General features: G+C 33.4%; 1 protein-coding gene across 3 annotated transcripts in view; it reads right to left on the reverse strand.

The window, feature by feature from the left end:
* SPAG16 (sperm associated antigen 16) overlaps positions 1 to 23,289 on the reverse strand; it is a 1,188,211-nt gene that overhangs the window by 572,911 nt on the left and 592,011 nt on the right. For all 3 annotated transcript variants that reach the window (XM_033230389.1, XM_033230390.1, XM_033230388.1), the window contains one exon: positions 20,194 to 20,337. In XM_033230389.1, the coding sequence (XP_033086280.1) occupies positions 20,194 to 20,337 (144 nt within the window). The remainder of the gene's footprint in view (positions 1 to 20,193; positions 20,338 to 23,289) is intronic.

The following is a 23,289-nucleotide window of genomic DNA, read 5'->3' on the forward strand; positions in this document are numbered from 1 at the left end:
CATATTTTGGCAAGTCTTTTAGCTGCTGTGTTTAATATACTCGGTAAGGTTTTGGATCAGGCTGAAATATCACAGCCTCCCAAATGTTTCAAAATAATGTTCTGGTTAATATTTAATGTAACTACAGTAGGACTTATTGAGTTTTGCATCAATCAAAGACATCAAATACATGAAGGAAAATGAATTTACAGCCATAATAAAGTAAAATTAGAAAATTACCAATGAATACACACCAGATCATTTTTATTTAGTGTCAAAAATGATGGATAGAGAATAAATTAAGTTACAGGTCTTGGTTCTTACACATTTGGTTTTAGTCTCGCCTCTGTATTTAGTATCCAGACCCTGAAAATGTTAATACTCAGAGGATCTCAATTCCTCAGAATCTTGTCCCTTTTGTTTTAAATATAAGACCCAAAATAGTCAAATTAAAGTTTTAATTTTAAATCAGTGTGAGAACAAGAATTAGTTGACTCTTTAATTCACCGCAACCCACTCCTATGAAGCCTTTGAACATATTCAGTAAAAACCTTTCTAGTTGACAAACAGACACATTCATTTCATAGTTTATGTCTTGATTCTGTTGACCTTGTCATTTAGTACTCTTTCATGTAGCCCTTTTCTCGTGGCTTCTTCAGACCCATTCTGTTTTGACTCATCTGTTGCTTCCTGGAACCTCTTTGATGGACTCTAAACTTATCTTAACTCTTCTGCTCACTTCACAGATTTTTTCAATTAGTTCATCCATTCTATTTAACCACCCCCCCCAACTGTAGAGTTCCCATATAATTTATCACTAAAATTGGGATACTTTTTAGAGTAACAAGGGGGTGATTTAAAGTGGGAGGATCCCATGATGCCAGGAGTTCGAGACCAGTCTGAGCAATATAGTGAGACCCTGTCTCTACCAAAAAAAAAAAAAAAAAAAAATTAGCTAGATATGGTAACATGTGCCTATAGTTCCAGGTCCTATGGACAGTAAGGCAGGAAAATTGCTTAAGCCCAGGAGTTCTAGGCTGCAGTGAGCTATGATGCACCACTGCACTCCAACCTGGGCAACAGAGCAAGATTCTCTCAATTAAAAAAAATATTTCTGTAAGGATGACAGGAATAAACTGGGACTTTTCCAGGCAAACCTAGATGTATGGTCACCCTAAGTATATAAATGATAGAATTCAAAAATAATCCTAATTCTCCCCTTCTTCCTGCATCCAAGCCCTTAACCCTGTAGCTTTATAGTCCCCACACTCCTTCCCTCTGAGCTTTGGCCAATGGAATAAGGGGGAAGTGATGTTGTGCCAATTCCAAGCCTAGTCCTCAAGAGAATGTGCACACTTCCGCTTGTTTTCTTGCATAGCTGAACTTGATTGAGCTTGCACCTGAGCCTCTCTGTGAAACCATAATTCAGCCCAGCCTGTGGGAGAGATGTGAGAAGCTTGTAAAAGCGGAAACATGAAAGATGTCAGAGGCTATCTGGCTGATGCCAGCAGAAGCTGAACCATCCAGCTAATGTGGCCCAAAAACAAATATATAAAGGAGCCCAGCTGAGACCAGATCTTCCTAAATAAGCCCATTCTACACTGTTGACCTACAGAATCATGAATTAAAGAAATAATTCTTGTGGTAACTAAAAATTTGGGGGTGGTTATGCAACATTATTGTGACAGTAGATAACTCATACACAAACTCTAATCTCTTTTCTGAGATTCAGATTCATGTATCTTTACCTAGATGTTCCACAGGCATTTCAAACTCAATAAACCCAATAAAAATTTCCACAAATCTGTTTCTTTGCCTGTATTCCTTATCTCAGGAGTCAAGGCTTTCAAGTTAAAAACTTATGACCATATTAAATTCTCATTCTTTTTCAATTACTATGTGAGTGCTATTCTTATTGAGTCTATCTCTTACATATCTTTATATGCCATTGTTTCCTTCTATCACAGCTGATTGGGCCTTAGCTGCACCTTCTCAATGAGGGTTCTAGGAAGAGGAGTAAACTGTAATGTACTGATGCACTCATTGAATGTAATACAATAACTTGATTCCTATACATCTGGAGTTGGAGAACTGAGACAATGTCACTCAAAATTTTCCCCAGGGTTTAATTCTGTTGAAGAATCCTGGTTGAAAAGGATTGGTAAGACTTGGTCATATTTCTCCTGGATTAGTGCAATAGTCCTTGTTCAGTTGTTTTGCCTTTTGTCTCATCTTCTTCTAATTAGTCCTCTATAATAAAGTTATAATTTGCTTCAGCCTTTGTTTATTATCTGTAGGTTAATTGCCTTTGAGAGAAAGTTTGTCATCTCCAACAAGGGTGATATTAGTCTCAAAACAATGGTATGTTTAAAATGATACTAATACCTTTATATTGTTTACGTGACTATGTATCAGTAATTATATGTAAGTATGATAACTTGCTGTTGTCATGTCACTGTCCTTATAAAGGCTATTGATCACTCTGTGATAGACTGCTGAGTATCTGATATAGCCTCTGAAGAGAGTTGAAAGTAAATAGAATAGCCATCGACAGGCCAGTTTGCCCATATGGACATGGCCCTAATTCTCATTTACATCAAAACACACTGTAGATCCAGAATGGGAACGACTGACAAGAGGGCTTGATGTCTTTCCAGGTGTTACTCTCAGTTAGAAGGCCTTGAGATATATGATTGGGCCTTTCTCAAGTGAGAACTATGAGCTTTACTGATATTTGTGGAGCAACAACATTTTCTACAAACTGCAGTAACTTGCCAAGATTTCCTCTGTAATTTTATCAGGCCATCAATCAGCAATGTTGGGTCATACAAGTTAATATCTCCTTACAGCTAAGCTACAGTTGAATGATTCTTGGTTTAACTAGAGGCAAAATGTTAGTTCCTCATGACATTTAACAGTTCCTGAAGGCATTATTTTGACAGCAACTGTTTCACCCAAGAAACTTCTTGCCTACATAAAGAGTTTTAGGAAAAATTTGCTTACATAAAAATTCAAGAGTGAAAATGACCTTAAAGGTCAATTTTAATCATCTATTTAAAAAAAAGTATGGGTGTCTGAGAAGATGACAACATGGAATCAGGCTGCTAACTTCTACCCACTGTTCATAAGAATAATCAAGAAAACACAGAAACCAAGGAACAACAAGTTCTAAGCCTGGAAACTAGTAAATTTGTCATCAAATGCCCAAGATGTCAAGGTATATCTACTAAATATACGCAGACCAAATTGGTTGCAGTGTAATGCAAAAATGTCTAGTTTTTAGCTTCTCTGCCTATAAAGAACAGCAGCATTAAGAAGTCCCTAAACAAAGAGCCTGGGAAATCCACCTAATACCTTCTTAGAAAAGAGAGGAATTTTAATCCCAGCACTTTGGGAGGCCGAGACGGGCGGATCACGAGGTCAGGAGATCGAGACCATCCTGGCTAACACGGTGAAACCCCGTCTCTACTAAAAAAAAAAAACAAAAACAAAAAAACTAGCCGGGCGAGATGGCGGGCGCCTGTAGTCCCAGCTACTCGGGAGGCTGAGGCAGGAGAATGGCGGAAACCCGGGAGGCGGAGCTTGCAGTGAGCTGAGATCCGGCCACTGCACTCCAGTCCGGGCAACAGAGCGAGACTCCGCCTCAAAATAAAAAAAAATAAAAAAAATAAAAAAAAAGAAAAGAGAGGAATTTATGGAGCTAGTTGTCATAATATACAGAAGATCACGGCAGCAAGGGGTGTTTTCTGGAAAAAGTAGATGAAACACAAACAGAATACCCAGTGGGAGCTCCCTCTAGATTTCAGTGAAAAGCCTGAAGCGTCATAGGACCTCAAATGCAGGCTGATTTCTGGGTAAAGGACTAACACACGCAGAAACTTCATGAAGCCTTAAGACTTCTTTCAGCAAGGGGCAGTTACAATAAATGGAAAGCCAACACATTTAGAATAGTTTCCAGTTGAGTTAATTCTTCTTTCCCCACCTGTCCCCCACTAACCCCCAACAGACCATAAGACCTTTGAAATGATGCTAAAATCAGAGGAAGAGAGCACTTCTAAATAAAGAAAATAGCTCTCTTTGAAATCTATTCAGTAACATGAAAGAAGAAAAAAACTAGAAAACTGCCAAATCATGTTTCAAAAAGTATCAAGACAACTTAGCACCAAAACCTTAGCACTTATGAATTAGAACAGGTTGTAGCGATATAGGAAAAATCTGAGACTGGATAGGATAATACAGTGGGGTATATGGATATTTATAAATATGGGGTATAGGATAAGAGGTATTCAGGCAAGGCACTGAGAACTATAAATAACTTCCATATATGTTGAATATATGTTTTGTTAAGTTGAATGTTATCAGTTATATGTGTTCAAACATTTTCTGCTAATTTGATAAGCACTATCTGGGGTGCCCCTATCCAGCAATGCTTTATAAGGCCATGGGCAGCTTCTTGGGTTGGTCAGATAAAGATGGAGTCCCAGTTTCCTCAATATGCAGCAAGAGCTAGCTAAAAAACACAAGAAGCTCAGGATGGCTGCACCAAGAACGTCCCTTCCAAGCTGCCTCATCCTTGTATCCCAAGTTGAAAAAAAAAAAAAAAAAAAAGACTGGAAGTGAAATACTACATCCCATGAAGTCTGTCAAATAGGAATCCATAATCTAAATATATTATGTGTGTGGAAACTGAATATTTGCCCGCCATACAGTAAGTCAGATTGGAGCCAAATGTTTATGACTGATAAAAACAGTAAGACTTCATGCAATGACAGCTTTATGGAAGTGAAATAAGCCATTTTCACGTGGTCTCAATTAGAGCTTTTTGAGGGTGGGTCCCAACACTGGCAGTGGCAAGTAGCAGCCATGGATGTGAACTGGGGATATAGAAAAACAAGAGGATAGCTGAGGCCGCTTCCTGACCCTCCAGGGGAAAATGAACTACAACTTCCAGCTGGGTTCCATGTGTGGTGCTTAATTGTTTATAGATAATTGAAAGACCCATAACTTCAGTGTAGTAATAGAAAACATAATTATCAAATTAAAATTGGCAAGGAAGCAATAAACATAAGTTTTTTTTTTACAAATGTTAATTACTAAAGTAAAAAATCATTTTTTAACTTCATCCCTAGCTGAGAGAAGGGAAAAGAAATGAATTAGATGAGGTTGATAAAAATAGATGATAAATTTGAGAAATCTAAAATATGTTAAGAGAAATATTAGAAAGAGAAAACAAAAAGATTACTCCGAAAAATTAATTATAAAAATAATATGAACAAAATTACCTTGAAGATTCTGAAATGAGATTCAACATTTTTATTCAAAATGAGAAAACTTGTGTTTATAAGAATCATTGAATTAAGAAATACCATGGATCTATGCTTGATGAGAAGCCAATAATTATCAAGAAGTGAATAAACTAAAAGGACTTGAAAATTTTAAAAAATCTCAGTATAAAAACATTGGCAGTAAGTACTATTACCAACTAACCAGAGAGTTGTTTAAACATCCAATATCCTTATAAATCTTGATAAAAAAATAAAACAATAAAAAAGAAATTTATTTTGATCCTACAGCTCATGCAATTAATGAAAAGAAAAATAATTATATTCCTGCTCTACAGTCACAATAAAATTAACTGATTTAACATGAAATTTTAAAAAACGGAATAGAACAGAAAAAATAAATGGTGAAATACACATTTTTTCATAAATTAGGGCAAAGACATTAATATAAAATGATTGGTAGATAATACTGCATAAACTTCTGAAAAGATGTGCTATCAAACAATAACAAAAAAAGCAATTAAACCAAGAAAACCTCTGTAAGCAATTTTTTGTAAAATAAGCCCAGAAAATCATCACATTTTACATAATATAAAATGGTTATATTTAACAAAAAAAGAGTTCTTATAAATAGCATTTTTTAAAAGTAAAAAAAGGCAAGTACACTATTTACAAAAGAGAAATGCAAATTGCTAATATACAAGAAAAGATTGGTTTCATTAATAACTGCAGTTTTAAATGTCAGTAACATACTCATTCATCCATTAATCAATTAATGAACATTTGGATTATTTCCACCTTTTAACTATCATGAATAATGTTACTCTTATAATGCATTTGTATACAAGTTTTTGCATGGACATATGCTCTTGATTCTCTTGCGTATATAGCTAGGTGTGGAAATGCTGGATCCTTGGTTGACCAAATGTTTACCATTTTGAGAAAGTAATACTTTTCCAAAGTAGCTACAGCATTTTACTATCCTATCAGAAATGCTGAGGGTTCTGAATTCTCCATGTCTTTTCCAACACTTATCTGTTTGTTTTTTATAGTCATATGAATGGCTATAAAGAGATATCTCACTGTGTTTTCTATTTGTATTCCTCCTAATAAATAATGATTTTGAGTGTCCTACATGTGTTTATTGACTTGTGGTATAAACATATCCATCAGGTGTTTATTGGCTTGTTGTATAGCTTATTTATAGAAATGTCTATTCACATGTTTTATTTTTAAACTGTTTTCTTTTATACTGCTGGACTGTAAAAGTTGTTTTTATATTCTTGATACAAGTCCTTTATCAGATACATGATTGACAAATAATTTCTCCCACTATATGGATTGTCTTTTTACTTTCTTGATGTTGTCTTCTGTGTAAAAATTTTTAATTTGATGAAGTTATTTCTTTTGTCATTTGTGTTTTGGAATCATATCTGAGAAACCATTCCTCAATTCAAGGTCACAAAGATTTATTTTTGTTCTCTTCTAAGAGTTTTATAGTGTTCATTGTTACTTTTAAGTCTAGAATACATTTTGTGTTAATTTGTGTGTATGATGTGAAATAGGGATTCAACTTAATTCTTTTGTATGTAGATATCCAGTTGTCCCACCCAATTTGTTGACACAACTATCTTTTCCCCATTGAATTATCTTGGCACCCCTGTTGAAAATCAGGCAACTCAATGTAATGGTTTATTTCTCAACTTTCAGTTCTATTTTGTTGATCTATATGTCTATCACATGCCAGTACTATACCTGTCCTGATTACCATAGCTTTGTGTAATAGTAAGTTGTGAAACTTCATTCTTCTTGATAAGATTGTTTTACCTAGTCTGGGAATCTTCTGTTTCTCTGTGGATTTTAGGATCAGTTTGGCTATTGGTATTTTGTCTATTGATTGAATTAAATTTTTCGATCAGTATTGCTATCTTAGCAATACAATCTTGCAAATTCATGAACATGAGATATCTTTCCATTTTGTGAGGTTTTCTTTAATTTCTTTTAACATCGTTATATAGTTTATAGGGTATAAGTTGTGGTAGGCTGATTTAAATAGCCCTCTCCTCAACAAATATTCCCGAGAACCTGTAAATGTTATCTTACATGGCCACAGGAAGTTTGCAGGTATGGTTAAATTAATGATCTTGAGATTTAGAGATTATCTTGAATGACTAGGTAATGTAATCTCAAGAGTTCTTATAAGGGAGACTGGAGATTAAAGAGACCAAAAAGCAATGTGATAACAGAAGCACAGAGACACAGAGAAAAAAACTGGAAGATGCTACACAGCTGACTTTGAAGTTAAGAGGCCATACGTCAAAGAATGCAGAGAGCCTCCCAAATCCAGAAAAGATAAGGAAATTAATATATTACTGGAGTTTCCAGAAAGAGCACAATAACATTTTTACCTTATTTTAAGCCTAGCAAGACCCATTTCTGACTTTTTACCTCCAGAACTATTGGATAATAAATTTATATTATTTTAAGCTACTATCTTTGTGGTAATATGGAGGAGTAGCAATAAAAAATTAATAAAGACCCAAAATACATGAAGCAAAAAGTGACAGAATTAATGGAAAAAATATACAATTCAAAAATAACATTAGGGGATTTCAATACCCATTTTAAATAATGGTTACAATAATTAGGCAGAAAAGCAGTGAAGAAATATAAGATTTAACAACATAAATCAACTAGACCTAGCAGACATGTATAGAACATTCCATACAAAAAAAGTAGAAAAGATGTTATTTCATGGGCACACAGAACATTCTTTAGGATAATATGTTAGTATGTGAAACAGGTCTCAGTAGATATAGAAGGATTAAATTATACAAAATAGTCTCTTTCATCACAATAGAATTAAAATGGAAATCAATTAGAAGAGAACTTGAAAAATTCACACATACAGTCATGTGCCATATAATGTCATTGCAGTCAATGACAGACTGCATATATGATGTGGTTTCATAAGATTATAATGGAGCTGAAAAATTCCTATGGCCTAGTGACATGGTAGCCTTCATAATGCCAAATGGCTACACATTACTCGTGTGTTTGTGGTGATGTTATTGTAAACAAATCTACTGCACTGCTAGTTGTTTAAAGGTATATTACATATTATTATGCATAGTACATAATTCTTAATTATAATAAATGACTGTTACTGGTTTATGTATTTACTATACTATGCTATTTATCATTATTTTACAGTGTACTTCTACTTATTAATAAAACAAAGTTAACTGTAAAATAGCTTCAGGCAGGTCCTTCAGGAGATATTCCAGAAGAAGGCATTATTATCATAGGAGATGATAGTTCTACATGTATTTTTGCCCCTGAAGACCTTCCAGTGGGACAAAATGTGGAAGTGGACCAAAGTAATATTGATGATCCTGACCCTGTGTAGACCTAGGCTAATGTGTGCGTCTTTGCGTTTAACAAAAAGTTTGAAAATTAAAAGAGAAAAGTTTATAGAAAAAGGACATAAAAATATTTTTTGTACAGCTGTACAGTGTTTCAAACTAAGCGTTAACAAAATAATCAAAAAGTTAAAAGAGTAAATAGTTTATAAAGTAAAAAGTTACATAAGCTAAGGTTGATTTATTATCAAAAAATGATTTTAAAACAAATTTAGTATAGTTTAATTGTACAGTGTTTATAGTCTACAGTAGTGTACAGTAATGTCCTAGGCCTTCTCATTCACTCACCATTCACTCACTGACTCACCTAGAGCAGCTTCCATTCCTGCAAGCTCCATTCATGGTAAATGCCCTATACAGGTGTACCACTTTCTATCTTTTATACTGCATTTTTACTATATCTTTCTGTGTTTATATATAAAAATATTGTTATATTACAATTGTATATCATATTCAGTACAGTAACTATATAAGTTTGTTATATAGGAGCAATAGCAATATGCTATAGTCTGTATAGTCTATGGTATATAGCCTAGATGAGCAGTAGGCTATACCATCTAGGTTTGTGTAAGTACACTCTCCAAAGTTTGCATAATGATGAAATTGCCTAATGATGCATTTATCAAATGTATCCTCACCATTAAGCAGCGCATAATGCATATATGGACATGGAACAGCACACTTTAAAATAGCCATTAGGCCAAAAAAGAAATTATAAGGAAAATCAGAAAATACTTTGATACGAATGAAAACAAAAACACAACATATGAAAACTTATAGGATAATTCTAGCATTGCTTGAAAGAAAATTCACAGATGTAAATGGTACATTTAAAAAGAATAAATATCTCAAATAATAACCAAACCTTCTATCTTAAGCAAATAGAAAAAAAACTAAATCCAAATTAAGCAGAAGAGAGAAAATAATATTGAATACAAATAAATAAAACAGAGAATTTAAAAATATATAGAAAATTCAACAATAAAAGTTGATTTTTTGAAAAGAGTAACAAAATTGACTTTAGCTCTACTGAGCAACAAAAAATAGAGAGGACTTAAATTATTCAAATCAAGAATGATATAAAGGCATCATTACCAGATTTACAGAATTATAAAGCATTTATAAGGGAAATTGTGAACAACATGGCAACAAATATGACAAAAAAAAGGTAGCAAATTAGATAACCTAGATAGAGTAGAAAAATTCTTATTCTTGAATCAGTAATCAAAACCTTTCCACAAAGGGAAGCCCAAGACCAGATGGCTTCACTGATGAATTTTGCCATATATTTAAGAAGAATTAACACTACTACTTCACAAATTCTTCCAAAAAATAGAACAGGAGGGAACACTGCCTGATTTATTCTGCGAGGCCAGTATTGCTCTAATACCAAAACCAAACAGAGGCATCACAAAGAAAACTACATACTCATGTCTCTTATTAATATAGATAAAAATGTCATCAACAAAATACCAATATATCAAATCCAGCAACTTATATAAATGACTGTATAACATAAGCAACTAGCATTTATTTCAGGAATGCAAGGTTGGTTCAATATACAAAAATCAATGTAATAGGCCACGTTGACAGAATAAAAGATAAAAACCAAATGATCATTTCAACAGATGCAGAAGCGGCATTTAACAAAATCCAACAACTTCTCATGATCAACATATTTGACCAGAAATAGAAGTAAATTTCTTCAACCTAATAAAAGCATCTACAAAAATCCCACAGTTGACATAATACTTAATGGTGAAAGACTGATCACGTTTTACCTAAAATCAAAAATAAGACAAGGATGTCTTCATTTATCACTTCTATTCAACACTGTACTGGAGGTTCGAGCCAGAGCAATTTGATAAGGAAAAAACAATCAAAGGTATCTAGATTAGAAAGGAAAAAGTAAAATGATCTCTCTTCACAGATGATACAATCTTATATAGAGAGAAGTCTAAAAAATATACTAAAATGTTCTCAATTAATAAATGAACTCATCAAAGTTGTATGTTGACACGAGGTTAGGATATAAAACTCAACTATAGTTGTGGAAGAATAGTGTATTTGTTTTTTTTTTGTGCTGTAACAAATTACTGTAAACTTAGTGGCATAACATAATATGAAGTTACTATCTTACAGTTCTGGAGGCCATAAGGACAAAATAAGTTTGACTGGGTTGAAGTCAAGGTGTTATAAGAGTTGGTTATCTCTGGTCTCTCTAGGGGAGAATCCCTTTTTCATACTCTGATCATTCTATTCTACCTTCATCTTCCACTCTTATGGGAACTTTGTGATTACAGTGGGTCAACCTGGATAATCAAAGATAATCTCCTTATTTTAAAGTCAACTGATTACAGATTTCCATCACACCTGCAACTTTAATGCCGCTTTGTCATATAACATGACATATTCATAAGTTTTGTTCTTTGGCCTGCTCCTTTTTAAGTTTTCAATTTTTTGACATTGTTTAAAACCTGACATTTTAAATAACTTGGAATTTCTGGAAATCAGGTTTTCTTCTCTCTAATGTTTGTTGTTACTGCTGTTTGCTGTCTGTGTGTGTGTGTGTGTGAATTTCCTGAGGTAATTCAGTAAAGTCTGTATTCCATGTTTGGTGTAGCCACAGAATTTTCTTCTAGATTAGCTTAATAGCCAAATAATGATTGGTCAACTGGTGATTAAATGCTTTGAACCAGTAAGTCACCCAATCTTTGGCAAGTGTCTCTTTGTGCATGTTAGGACACATCTTTAAAAATCTTGAAGTTTACAACTTAGCTTAGCCTTTACCTCCTGCTTGTGCAAGTCCTTGAGGTCAACCAGATGCAAGAGATTAAACCCTTCTCAAGTCTTTCCTATGCATGTGCACAGCCCTTCACTTGCATGTATGTGCCCTTCCATATTCTTAGAAATATGTCAGTGTGCTTCAGATACCCTTTGGACATTTCACTTTCCATCTTTTCTATTTAGGACTGGAGAATGTTAAAACATAAAAGAGTTCACTCTTCTTAGTAATATTCCGCAATTTTTCTTGAATAAGTGCTCCTCGGGTTGATGCAAGCCTCTGGTTAAGTTCCTGTGTTCCGGAAAAGTGGATTTTAACATTCCCTCCTCTCCGCCCATATTCTCTCTGCTTTTATGAAGGAGTGTATTTTTGAACGTCCTTATCCTGCCATTTTGGAAGTGCTTCTATTATTGGGCTTTGACTGAAATTTATTCTTGGTGTAATATTATTTATAGAAGATTTTGTGTTTTAGGGTTTTATGTCCAATGCAGGACTAATACTAGGTTGTAGGTTCTTCTGATAAAGGGATTTCAGAAATAATGAATGGTACGTGTATGTGTGAGTATATACCTAAAATTACATAATACCTAGTGGGAGAATGAAAGAAAGTGGCCACATTTCTCATCTATCACCTTCAATTCTGTTTATTCTAATTCAACAAATATTTCTCATTCTCTATAATGTTTCAGTTGACCTGCTGTGCCCCAGGGATACAAAGATGGGTAAGATATAGACCTTGCCTTAAAGAGCTTATAGCATTCCTAAGGGTTTTTAAAAAATTATTTTCTTTCTAGAAAAAAAGAGACAGGCCAATAAAGTTAGAGGCACTACTAGTTTCACAACAAACCAGACCAAGGTTAGAATCTTACTTCTGCCAAAGAATAGCAACAACCATAATAACGCTATTTTTACCAAATGCTTATTCTGAGATCAGAACTGTGCTGAATGCTTTATATATATTTTCTCGTGGAACATTCATGAAAACCTTTTGATGTATGTTATCATCCTTTTCAAATGAGCAACTGAGGCGCTGGGAGTTTAAATAAAATAACAAAGCAAGTACTCTGCCACACCTATACCGGAAAATAAGTCTGATTTTAAAAGTCACATCTTGCGTAAAACCAGATTCTCCACTTGGTGGAGGAAAGCTCTTGGGCAGTGTCTTGATATTTATATATCTATAATACATAAAATTTCACTTTAGAGGATAGTTAATACTAGCAGCCAAAACAGACAAACTATCCAGTCTTACATGGCTTAATATAACAAAGATACTTTGATTTGTCTTGGTTATAATCCCATTTCAATGGAAAGCAAGCAGTCTTATGCCATTATAAAGCTATGCCATTGTACCATGTGGTTCTGAAGAGAAGGGAAGAGAGCCTGAAGGAGGTAAACTTTGCTCTTCAATGTGCAACAGCTGAAAATGTGACTTTTATTCACATTTCTCTGGCCACAGATCAGTTATATGGCCTCAATTTAACTATGAATACAAAGGACACAGAGGATGTAGTATTTCTATAAATTGAGGAAGAGAAAGCAGCAGCATAAATATACAAAGCATTATAATTGCCACGTACAATTGCAATACTTGACATATGGCAGTTGCTGTTTAAAAGGTAACTGATGTCAACATTCAAACCAGGCCTTCCCCAATGCAGATACATCTAAAGATTCTCTCCTTTCCAACTTTCCCTCTTCAACATTAGCTGATCAAATATTAAGCAGGTAACTACTATATATGGACATTATTATAAGGGCATTTGTAAATGTGTATAAATCTAAAATTAACACTTGCAAGTTTGGTTTTACAATGAAAATGTGGTTTTCATTGAGTTGTGGGACTGTGAGAAATATCTATTTTCTTTTTAACACTTTTCTCTGTGATGATCCTGTATTACTTTTAGAATTAGACAAAAAAAAAAAAAAAACTGCTTAACGAAGTATGCTGTTATTTTTAATGCTTAGCCCCTTCACATAAAGGTGATAAATACATTAAGAACAGAAGCATAATATATACCTCTGCAAAGAATATAAAGTTGAATATTATTACTTAACAGGGACACGTCAAAATTGTCTTAATAAAAGTCTATTACATTTTCCTGATTATGAAAACAGCTACTTCTGTAGCTCAGGAAGAAAGAAGACATCATAATCTTTAGAGAGATAATACATCAATATCTGTATTCTTAAAAGTAATTTGAAATTTGTACTCTTAACTTTTAGCTTATACCAAATAAAACGTTTTCCGTGTGTGTATATACATATGTACACATATTCGTGTATACATGTACACACGTATATGTGTATATACGTGTACACGTATATGTGTATATACATGTATATGTGTATATATATACATACACACACACACACACATATATATATATATTTTTTTGAGACAAACTTTCACTTTTGTTGCCTAGACTGGAGTGCAATGGCGCGATCTTGACCAACTGCAACCTCCGCCTCCTGGGTTCAAGGGATTCTCCTGTCTCAGCCCCCTGAGTAGTTGGGATTATAGGTGCCCACCACTACGCCCAGCTAATTTTTAGTATTTTTAGTGGAGATGAGGTTTCAGCATGTTGGCCAGGCTGGTCTCGAAATCCTGACCTCAGGTGATCCACCCGACTTGGCCTCCCAAAGTGCTGGGATTACAGGCGTGAGCCACCGTGCCCAGTCCCATGTATATATATTTTTAAAAATCTAAATAATGTACTTGTCAAGGGGTTTTCATACTATGGTTTTAGGCACTACATAAATATGTGAATAGGTAGCTTGTACAGCGAAGAGAGAATATGAGGTACTTTGGAGAGATCCATTTATTCACAATTCATAAATCAGCTCCTCAGGATAGAAGTTCTGTTTAATAGAATGCTGTCAGCTCTATTTCTGACTCAGGCAGGGAACTCAGGATAAAATGTGGTACTGTGAAATTGTTTAAACCACTAATCTGACTGCTTTCACTTAGCGAGATATGTGGGGAATTACATGCTGTTTCACATAGTAAGCTGTGGTCATACAGAAGAAAATGCAACTCCAAGCATTGGTGAACTGGACATTACTGTTACGAACCAGTCCTCTGGTAGGTAAAGACCAACTAATATATTATTAAGTAAAGTAGCATGAGTTTTACTGATCTAACATTATTTACCTGAATATTGATTATGTAACTCTGTGTTTTTGTTGCCCAAAGCTAGTCTAAATGGGCCAAAAATAGAACATGCCTGTGGATAAGGAAGTTCAACCACTATATTTTTTATATTGTGCAAAAAACAAATCAAAAAGATGATTTTAAAATGGAATTCTGTTGATGTTTCTGGCCAAATTTGTTTTCCTTCTAAAACGTAATCTAAAATCTTAAAAAAAAAAAAGGAAACATGCAGAATTATTTCTCATTTTTATTAAAAAAAATAGGATGAATTTGGCACAATTTTAAAGAAATATTTACATTTTATGAGCTGAGAACAGCTAGATAACATACATTTTGAAGTAATTGAATTTGGTTTTCATTTTATAACTATCTTCATCATTTACTGGGTATGAATTTTAGACACAATTTTACCAACTAATGTTGATGGTTGCATATCATTTTTCCAACAGGATTTGGTATAATCCAGAAACAAAATTGCCTCTTCCCTTCGTAGCCCATTGTATGGCTGCCAGTTTTATAACAGTGTTTGAGCTATCTATTTAAGTTCTAAAATTTGTATCAATGAAAAATATGATGATAGCTAACACTTATTGAGCATATGTGTGCCTAGCAATCATATTTGTGTTTCTCAGATATTATAACACTAGTCTTCACAATCAAACTACAAAGTAGGCATCATTATCCTTTCTATTTCACAGAAGAGAAACCTGAAAAGACTAGCAATGGTGAAGCTAGCATTCTAAAATGGGCCACCCGTATGACCTCTACCTTGCACTGGGGTATGTTTATGTTCCCACTTTTTGGCAATGTACGTTTTCTTCTTTCAGTAGTGCAAAGATTGCGCTAATGCACAGTCCCTGCATTGTTCCATTCGTTTATCATTTTCAATGATTGATGAATCACTTTCAACAGCTACCAACACTTCCATCAGTCTACCAAGTAAATGCAAAGGTCGCTTTATCTTCCCAATATATAACCTCCATCTAGTGGTAAATATGTAATAATGACGAGTTACACAGTGATGAAAGTTATCCATGTCCTTCTTTAAAAAGATCTGGATAGACAAGTCCTACTGAGGAAATTAAAATCTTAGATACAAACAGAACCAATTCCACTGTAAACAATAGATAGAAATAATCAGTTATGTGTATAGTATTATTTTGAGGCAATGCAGTGTTTTGAAGACTTGCACGTTTTTAAATGTCTTCTGTTTATATAGTCTGCATTATATTTGTATAAAACTTACAGGATTTCCACATTCATTTTTTGAGCTATAAATATGTAAGATGGTGTTAGTGTTGCAACAAAAAGTAGTCATTATTATTAAGGGGAAAACAAAGAAAATATGTAGTCAACATTTAAAGAGAGTAAACACCAACTGGAGAAGTAATTAAGCTTCCATAGACAGATGTTAGCTTGGGCTCTTGCTCCTGTTTTGACTTTGGGGATTATCTACATTTTTACCTGTTTGGTTTTATGTTCCCCTCTTGAGCTATTTCCTGTAAGCACCATTCTGCTTTTCACTCATTAAGCTTCATGGTATCTAGGTTTGACATTCACCTGGCAGATCTTATTAATAGTTTTTAGCTGTTCCAAAATCTATTCCCCTAATCAATTCCAACACATGGAACCTAACAATGTATGCAAACATATGTGTATTGACAGGTATAGTTGCTAGATTTATGCCACTTTTTAAAGTAAGCTTCAATATCTATTAGTATAATTTATTATATGATGTCCTCATAGTCAGTTCATTTATGTATTTCATGTTTTCCAAGTACAAATCTTACTTGGTCATTGTATATTGCTCTTTTTAAACATACAGCTGAATTTCATTTTCTGTATCATTTTTTAAAGTTTTGCATTCATCATAGTGAAATGGGTCTCTGGTTACCATGTGAGTACTATATCTGTTAAGTTTAAAATTATGCTTATGCTTTATCTTTTAAAACCAGTAATGAATTTCCCTTTTATTTTTTTCTGTCCTTGGGCTAGGTAATGAACCTAAAAATTACCTGTTTTATTCTAACACTCTTTTTTCTTTTTTTTTTTTTTGTTTGTTTTGGTAAGTTTCTAAAATCTCACTCATAAAACTGCTAAAGATGGGCATGCAAGGTAAAACTTTAAAACTCAGTTTCTTCAACGGTTTTTAATCTAGTCCAGGTTTTTCTTCCATCTTTATTTAGTATTGATAATGTTTACTTTCATAGAGATTTATTATTTCCTAAAAAATTGAAGTGCATATATATTCTAGTTTCTGTATATTCAGTACTAACTCTTTCCAAGTTGCTATTTATATTAATGTTTCCTCACTTATTAACATATTTTCAGCAGTTTTCTGGGATATCTAATGTATTGTAGCTTCTTCATTATTTTTCCCCTTGAGGACAGAAAAGTGCTGAAATTACATATATATGTGCACGTATATAACTGCATAACTGATAGAAATAATCAGTTATGTGTATAGTATTATGTCTATTATTTATATGTATATGGATATTTAATTTATATATAACTGTTTATATATTATACATATAAGTTAAGCAGTTTTCATTGATATATAACATATACATAAATATACATCTATTCTAATTTATTAATTTCTAATTGTCATTGATTTTTTCTTTTGCTTTTTGTATTTCATTATTTTTTCAATTTGAATTCATAATCCACTTATTTTCTTTTTTCCTTATTTAATGATAAAGAATTTAAAGCTATGAATTTTACTCTGAATACAGCTTTGGATACATCTCATAAATTTGGTAAATGTTGTAGTTGTAACATTTGCCAACTATGTAATGAAAGTTTACAGTTCCTCTTTGACTCAGTATTCATTTACATGTGTCTTAATAATTTGTGATTACTCTCATTAATGGTTATTAACTTCATTTCACCTTTTATCATTGAATCTTGGTCATAAATTATGGGTTGTATAATTTATACTATGAGGAATTTATGCTAGATTTTGGGTAAAGAATTTATGCCTTTTTGAAAATTAAACCATAAATCAACTAAAAAAATTTATATTTTCTCCTTGTACAGAGGTAAATATATACTGTTAATTATACTTACTATCATATTAATTCTTCTAATTCCACTACAATTTTGTTTACTTGACAGATTAAAAGTTGAAAGAGATACCTTGAAGTCTTTCTGATTATTATATTTTTTAACTATCATCTTGTTTTATGAGATTTTTTGTTTTATATATTTCAACATCATATTAGCTGGATTCTCAAGTGTCAGTTATCCCCTCAGTTCATTTTTTTTAACCTGTCACTCTTTTTTTGCCTGATATGAGTATTACTATGCCTGTTGTATTTATTATTAGGCACTTGAGATGTCTGCTATGATATGAGAAATAGGACAAAGAAGAATGATTGGTGTCAGTCAAGGTGAACCACAATCATGTCAAAGATTAATTGACCCCCAAACAAAATTTGGATATGTCATCATTGCAGAAGAGACAGTGCCTGACAGTGTCAGCTACCATTGTAGTCAGGAATGCATCCAGCTGGAAGTTAGAGAAAACATTCAACTAGAAGCAACTGAAATTAAAAATAAAGGAAATGTGAAAAGCAAAGGAAAGAAAAAAAATAAGAAAAAGTTTATGTTTCTTGTGTGAAGAGCATAGGAGGAAAATAAAAGTTAGTATACACTGTGTCCACCCTAGGGTTCCAAGAAAGCAGAATCAACCAGAGCCCAGAGCTGGACTCTGAAGACTATAATTGTATTCACTGAAGATTTAACTACAGATTAGAGTATAATATTTAAGTCAAACTTATTTTAAGTTTGATTTTTAAATTATAGACAAAGTATACCATTAGTTAGGAAATATATTATCTTCAGTAATTAACTATCTTTTCTTACTGACCCAATTACATAAGCCAAACCAAAAATCAAATATTACAAATTTAAATTCTAGGAAACATAAATTTCAACAACTTTAAATCCATCAACACTATCTGTAGGTACATATATATTTTTTCATATTTATATGCTCTTTAGTGTTGGTTTGCATACAAGGATTATAAAATGTTTGTGGTCTGAGATGTAAACACTTTCAGAATGTGTCTCACCACAAATAAACCAAAATAGACCTTTTGTTGTTGTTTTTAATAATCATTTTTTCTTTTTTATGAATTCTACAAAAATAACATTTGCTATTCAATATCTCTCATTTAAAAACACTTATGGTTATATTTATTTTCTCCCCTTATATTTGTCTCATGCACTGAAAAAAAGCAAACAGTATAGCAGTATTTTACTACAATTCTGCCGTAAGAAAGTGCTAAATGTAAATTCATATTATAAGTGAATAATGATGTATCTCACCTCATATTAATTTCAGTAATTGAATGGGAAAGAGGAAGATCTATTAAAAGGACCATTGCTGGTCAAACACTAATGAGAAAATCTCTGAGTCACTGGCTGTCATGGTAACAGGGCATTATGAAAATCTGATTAGTATGCCCAGTAGCTACATAAGAGATAGGCAATACTTCTAATTGTATTGTTGCTGCTTGCAACATGGGTTTTATGTTCCTAAGAGGTGAGAGGGTGGCAAGGCTCTGTTTAATTTACATACTGGATATGGAATACACTGCATGTTCATAAATTAGGGTCAAACATCTAGTACTAAAGATAAATTATACTTTGGAAAGATATTCAGAAGTTAAAAACAAACTTAGTTTACTCTTGTCATTATCTTACAAATTTCTAAATTTAAGTAAAAATGTTCTATCTAATTTCATAGACATTCATAGCAAAGATAAAAGAAAAATTGATTTTAAAAAGGAGTTGAGTGAAAACATGAAAATAAATCATAAGAAATCTTCCCAAGAATAAAATTTCCGAATACAATGGTTTAGAAAAGCACCAAGAACTATGGGTTACCAAAAGTAATCAGGCCAGAGAGTTTTACAAAGAAGCAGATCCAAGAAGAATGATGAACAGAAAACAAGATTGGCGGTAGGAATGGGCCACAAGGAACTATGGACAGTTTTCTATCTGTGTCTTTAAGAATGTTCTCCCTTCTGTGCCCTTGGTCTTTGAGGTACAAATGAATTTAGGTTCAGTGAATTTCAGAAATTACAGGGCCCAGTGTTTTCAGTATTGCTTTGTTCTTTTTAATACCTTGAGTGTCACTGAATTTTTAAAGAAATTGATCGCTGCTCTCTGATCCTTTTTGGTACATAAATTAACTCTAAAAGGAAAACTCCAAAGATTAACAAAGGTAAATTCTGGCATGCATTACTGACTAGAAATCTCTGTGCCTTGTCAGGGCTTGTGAGCACAAGGAATGTTAATAATGCTTGTCCTGAGAAGCTTATTCCTCTGGTTAAATGTGTAAGTATGTGGACTAAGTTTTACATGTACCAAATATCAAAAACAGTCAAAAGTCAATATAATGAAAACCAAGGGGGAATTTGTCTATACACTTCGAAATTCAGTGCAGGGTGTGTTGTTGCAGAAAGAAAAACATCAGCAAAGACAGCAGAGTGAGGAGACAGAGTAAACAAGCATGTTCCTAGAGAGATTAGGCTATTTCTAGGAGTCCTGTGCACTGACCTCGGATGGAAGCAGCAGTCTGAAAGCCAATCAGTGTGGCCAAATCCCGTGAGAAGCACGTTGCCTTTTGGAAGGCCCAACACCTTCCAGAGTCGGTCCTCGCCACAGGAGACTAGCATGTCTTTCTGGGGGTGCATGGAGACACTGCACAAGGAAAAAGAAAAAAGAGTTTTCAGGATGTGAATAAATGAAATGGCAGTGGTTATCCGACTTTAGCAAGGCAGGATAGTTTTGAGAGTACTGGCCCCAAAATAAGAGGAAGCAGGTTCTGTATCCCTGCTATAGCTCTAACACTAATAGCTTTCTGATCTCCATCAATCTAATCAGCTTCACTGGATCTCGGATTCCTCATTTGCAAGACAAAGTGGTTGGTTTAGGTGATTGTGCATATCTAATTCTGGTTTGAAAAGAGTAATTCTGTTTTTTTTTTTAAGGGAAGAAAAATGATGGCAATGGCATTTTTATGTTGGGATATTTGGACCAGTGGTCATGGTTACTATAGAACATCAACATTCTTTTCAAACTATCATATGTCTTAAATCAGCCATTATCCAGGAAAAGATCATGAATCATAACCACATCATCATAGTTCTGTAATAAATACTGTAAATGAAACAGTAACTCCATGGCCCACTATCTACACAAAGTGAAGGAACTAAAATTCTATCCTAAAATATGACTTAAATTGGCTTCAGTCAACGCACGGTACACAAATTACAGTAATGAATTCAAGATTCATAAGGCAATTCCCACTCCATACAGGCATAGAGGGAAATAAGAAAGAAGTATGTAAGATTAATGATTAACATATTAAGCACTATTATTTGAATTGGACTCTGATCACTGTGGCTGTTTTAATAGTGGAGCTTAACTATTTTAAAATCAAAGTATACAAGGTTAATGCCTGATATTTTACCTATGGTAATGCTTTAATCTTATTTATATAAAGTATCATCTGTGCCTTACAATGTAATGGGAACAGATGTGTCCAATGTTAAGCACCTATTAAAATTCCAACCTAAGTATTAGTAACAAATTCTTCAATTTCAATTTGGCCATCTAAACTCAAAGACATAATACATTTACTTGCCTATGTAGTTTGGTAAGACATATGATGATTTAAAAAATAGCTATCACATGTTCATTTTTCCCTTAGTCTATTCTATAAATGGCCTTGTTCTTTTCTGCTGAAATACGGATTTTAAGAAATACATTTCCCAAAGAAATCATGGCTCTAGTCCACACCAACATGGCTAACTAACTCCAGGCTTATATGAGAGCAAAACATTTCTCATTATTTATACCTTACATTAATATTGTTAAACTCTATAATTATCAACTGAAAAATTATTTTTAAATTAGACCTACACAGTTTTGGGAATCTACTGGCTTCAGCATTAGCAGCATTCAGGTCAAAGCCATGTAACCACTATGGGCATGGCCTTCTTTCTAGTGAAACATTTTTTCATTTTTCTCCAGCATTTTGCTGCTCAAAATAAACACAGTGGAAGGGAAATTATTCATTTTGCAATTCATCATAATGTTGGTTTGTGACTTTCAGAAGGCCAATTTAAGTAAAGAATTTATTACTGCTCAAACTGGATAGAAGATACATTTATAGAACTTAATTAGAAGAAAAATATGATGAGAGGTAAAAAATGTCAGATTAAAATGAATTCTGTATTCAAATACACACAAGAAGGCAAACCGAATCCTTGAAGCTACTGAGTATGATGTATGTTGGCTCACAGCTTTCCTGGCAGACACACGCACACTTGACCAGATGATAAATTACCCTCTTTAAGTGAAGATAACTAAAATCATTGATGTTTTTACGAACTTTGAAAGATAAGTTTCCAAAATGACTTTTGTGAGAGGAGCTATTTGTAGAAGTTAAGTCAAAAATATAAATACAAAACCAATGATGGCTAATCAGTTTTGCAAGTACTTTTTTCTGACTCTTCTCATCCCCTCCACTTTGTGGCCTCCTCTGTGACACCTTAAACAACTTTGACTCCCATTCCACATGGACTGATCCTCCTGATCACACTCTGATTCCTTTGTCCATATATTCCTTCTCTAACACTGGCATAGGTACATACATGTACACACATGCATGTGTGTGTGTACATACACACATATATATACACATATATACATATATATACACACATACATATACACACAGATATATATATATATGTAAATGACTTTGTGGATAATTCTACACACATTTCAGTCAGGCATAAAATGTTCTTTAGCTGAATAGAAATATTTTCAGCATATATAGAAAGGAATTTAATGCTTTGATAATACATTAATAAATACATGATTTTGAATTATTCATGGAATAAGTGCATCAGCAAATAGTGGACATAGCGATAAAGAACCCCAGTGAGGAGTTCCAAATCTCAGTTCAAATCACTCCTGTGGGAGGGAAGCACAGTTGAAGGGCCATGGACCAGAAATATTTTCCCACATACAGAAACTGTGTTATTCTCAACTCCATAATGAGACATAATGTGATCATCATTATCATCATTAACTAATGGTAATGATACTTAACATTGTTTGAAAATTTAATGTGCCCCATACCTGCTACTAAATGCTTAGTTCTCACAAACAAAATGAAAGCTCAAAAGAGCCGGGGTTCATATCTGTGTTGTTTGCTGTATGCTCAACCCCAATAGTGGCTGGCACATAGTAGCTATTCAATAAACATTCATCAAATACATGACTTAGTGATTGATGTTGGTACTATCAGTATTGTTATTTTATACCATAAATAGAGTTAGTAGAAATACCATGTAAATTGCCCAAGCTTACCTTTGGTAGTGAATGGAAACCAACTTTGAACCCAGTATGACTTGGCTTTCAGATTCGTAATTTTTGCTACTCCTACTTAGTATGAATATTCAATCATTTGTTATTTCTATGTGTACTATAAACATCAATAATTCCTGTTACAGGGCTTGGATGTAACTATTATCATACCCAGTAAACGCTTAAGTCATTTAGTCATTATTAAACCCTGAGGTAAAGAACCAATTTAGGAAATGTCAGTGTATTGTATCAGAGCTTAGTACCACCAGACAC

This window comes from Trachypithecus francoisi, unplaced genomic scaffold (genome assembly GCF_009764315.1).
Source record: "Trachypithecus francoisi isolate TF-2019V2 unplaced genomic scaffold, Tfra_2.0 Lachesis_group13, whole genome shotgun sequence".
NCBI lineage: Eukaryota > Metazoa > Chordata > Mammalia > Primates > Cercopithecidae > Trachypithecus > Trachypithecus francoisi.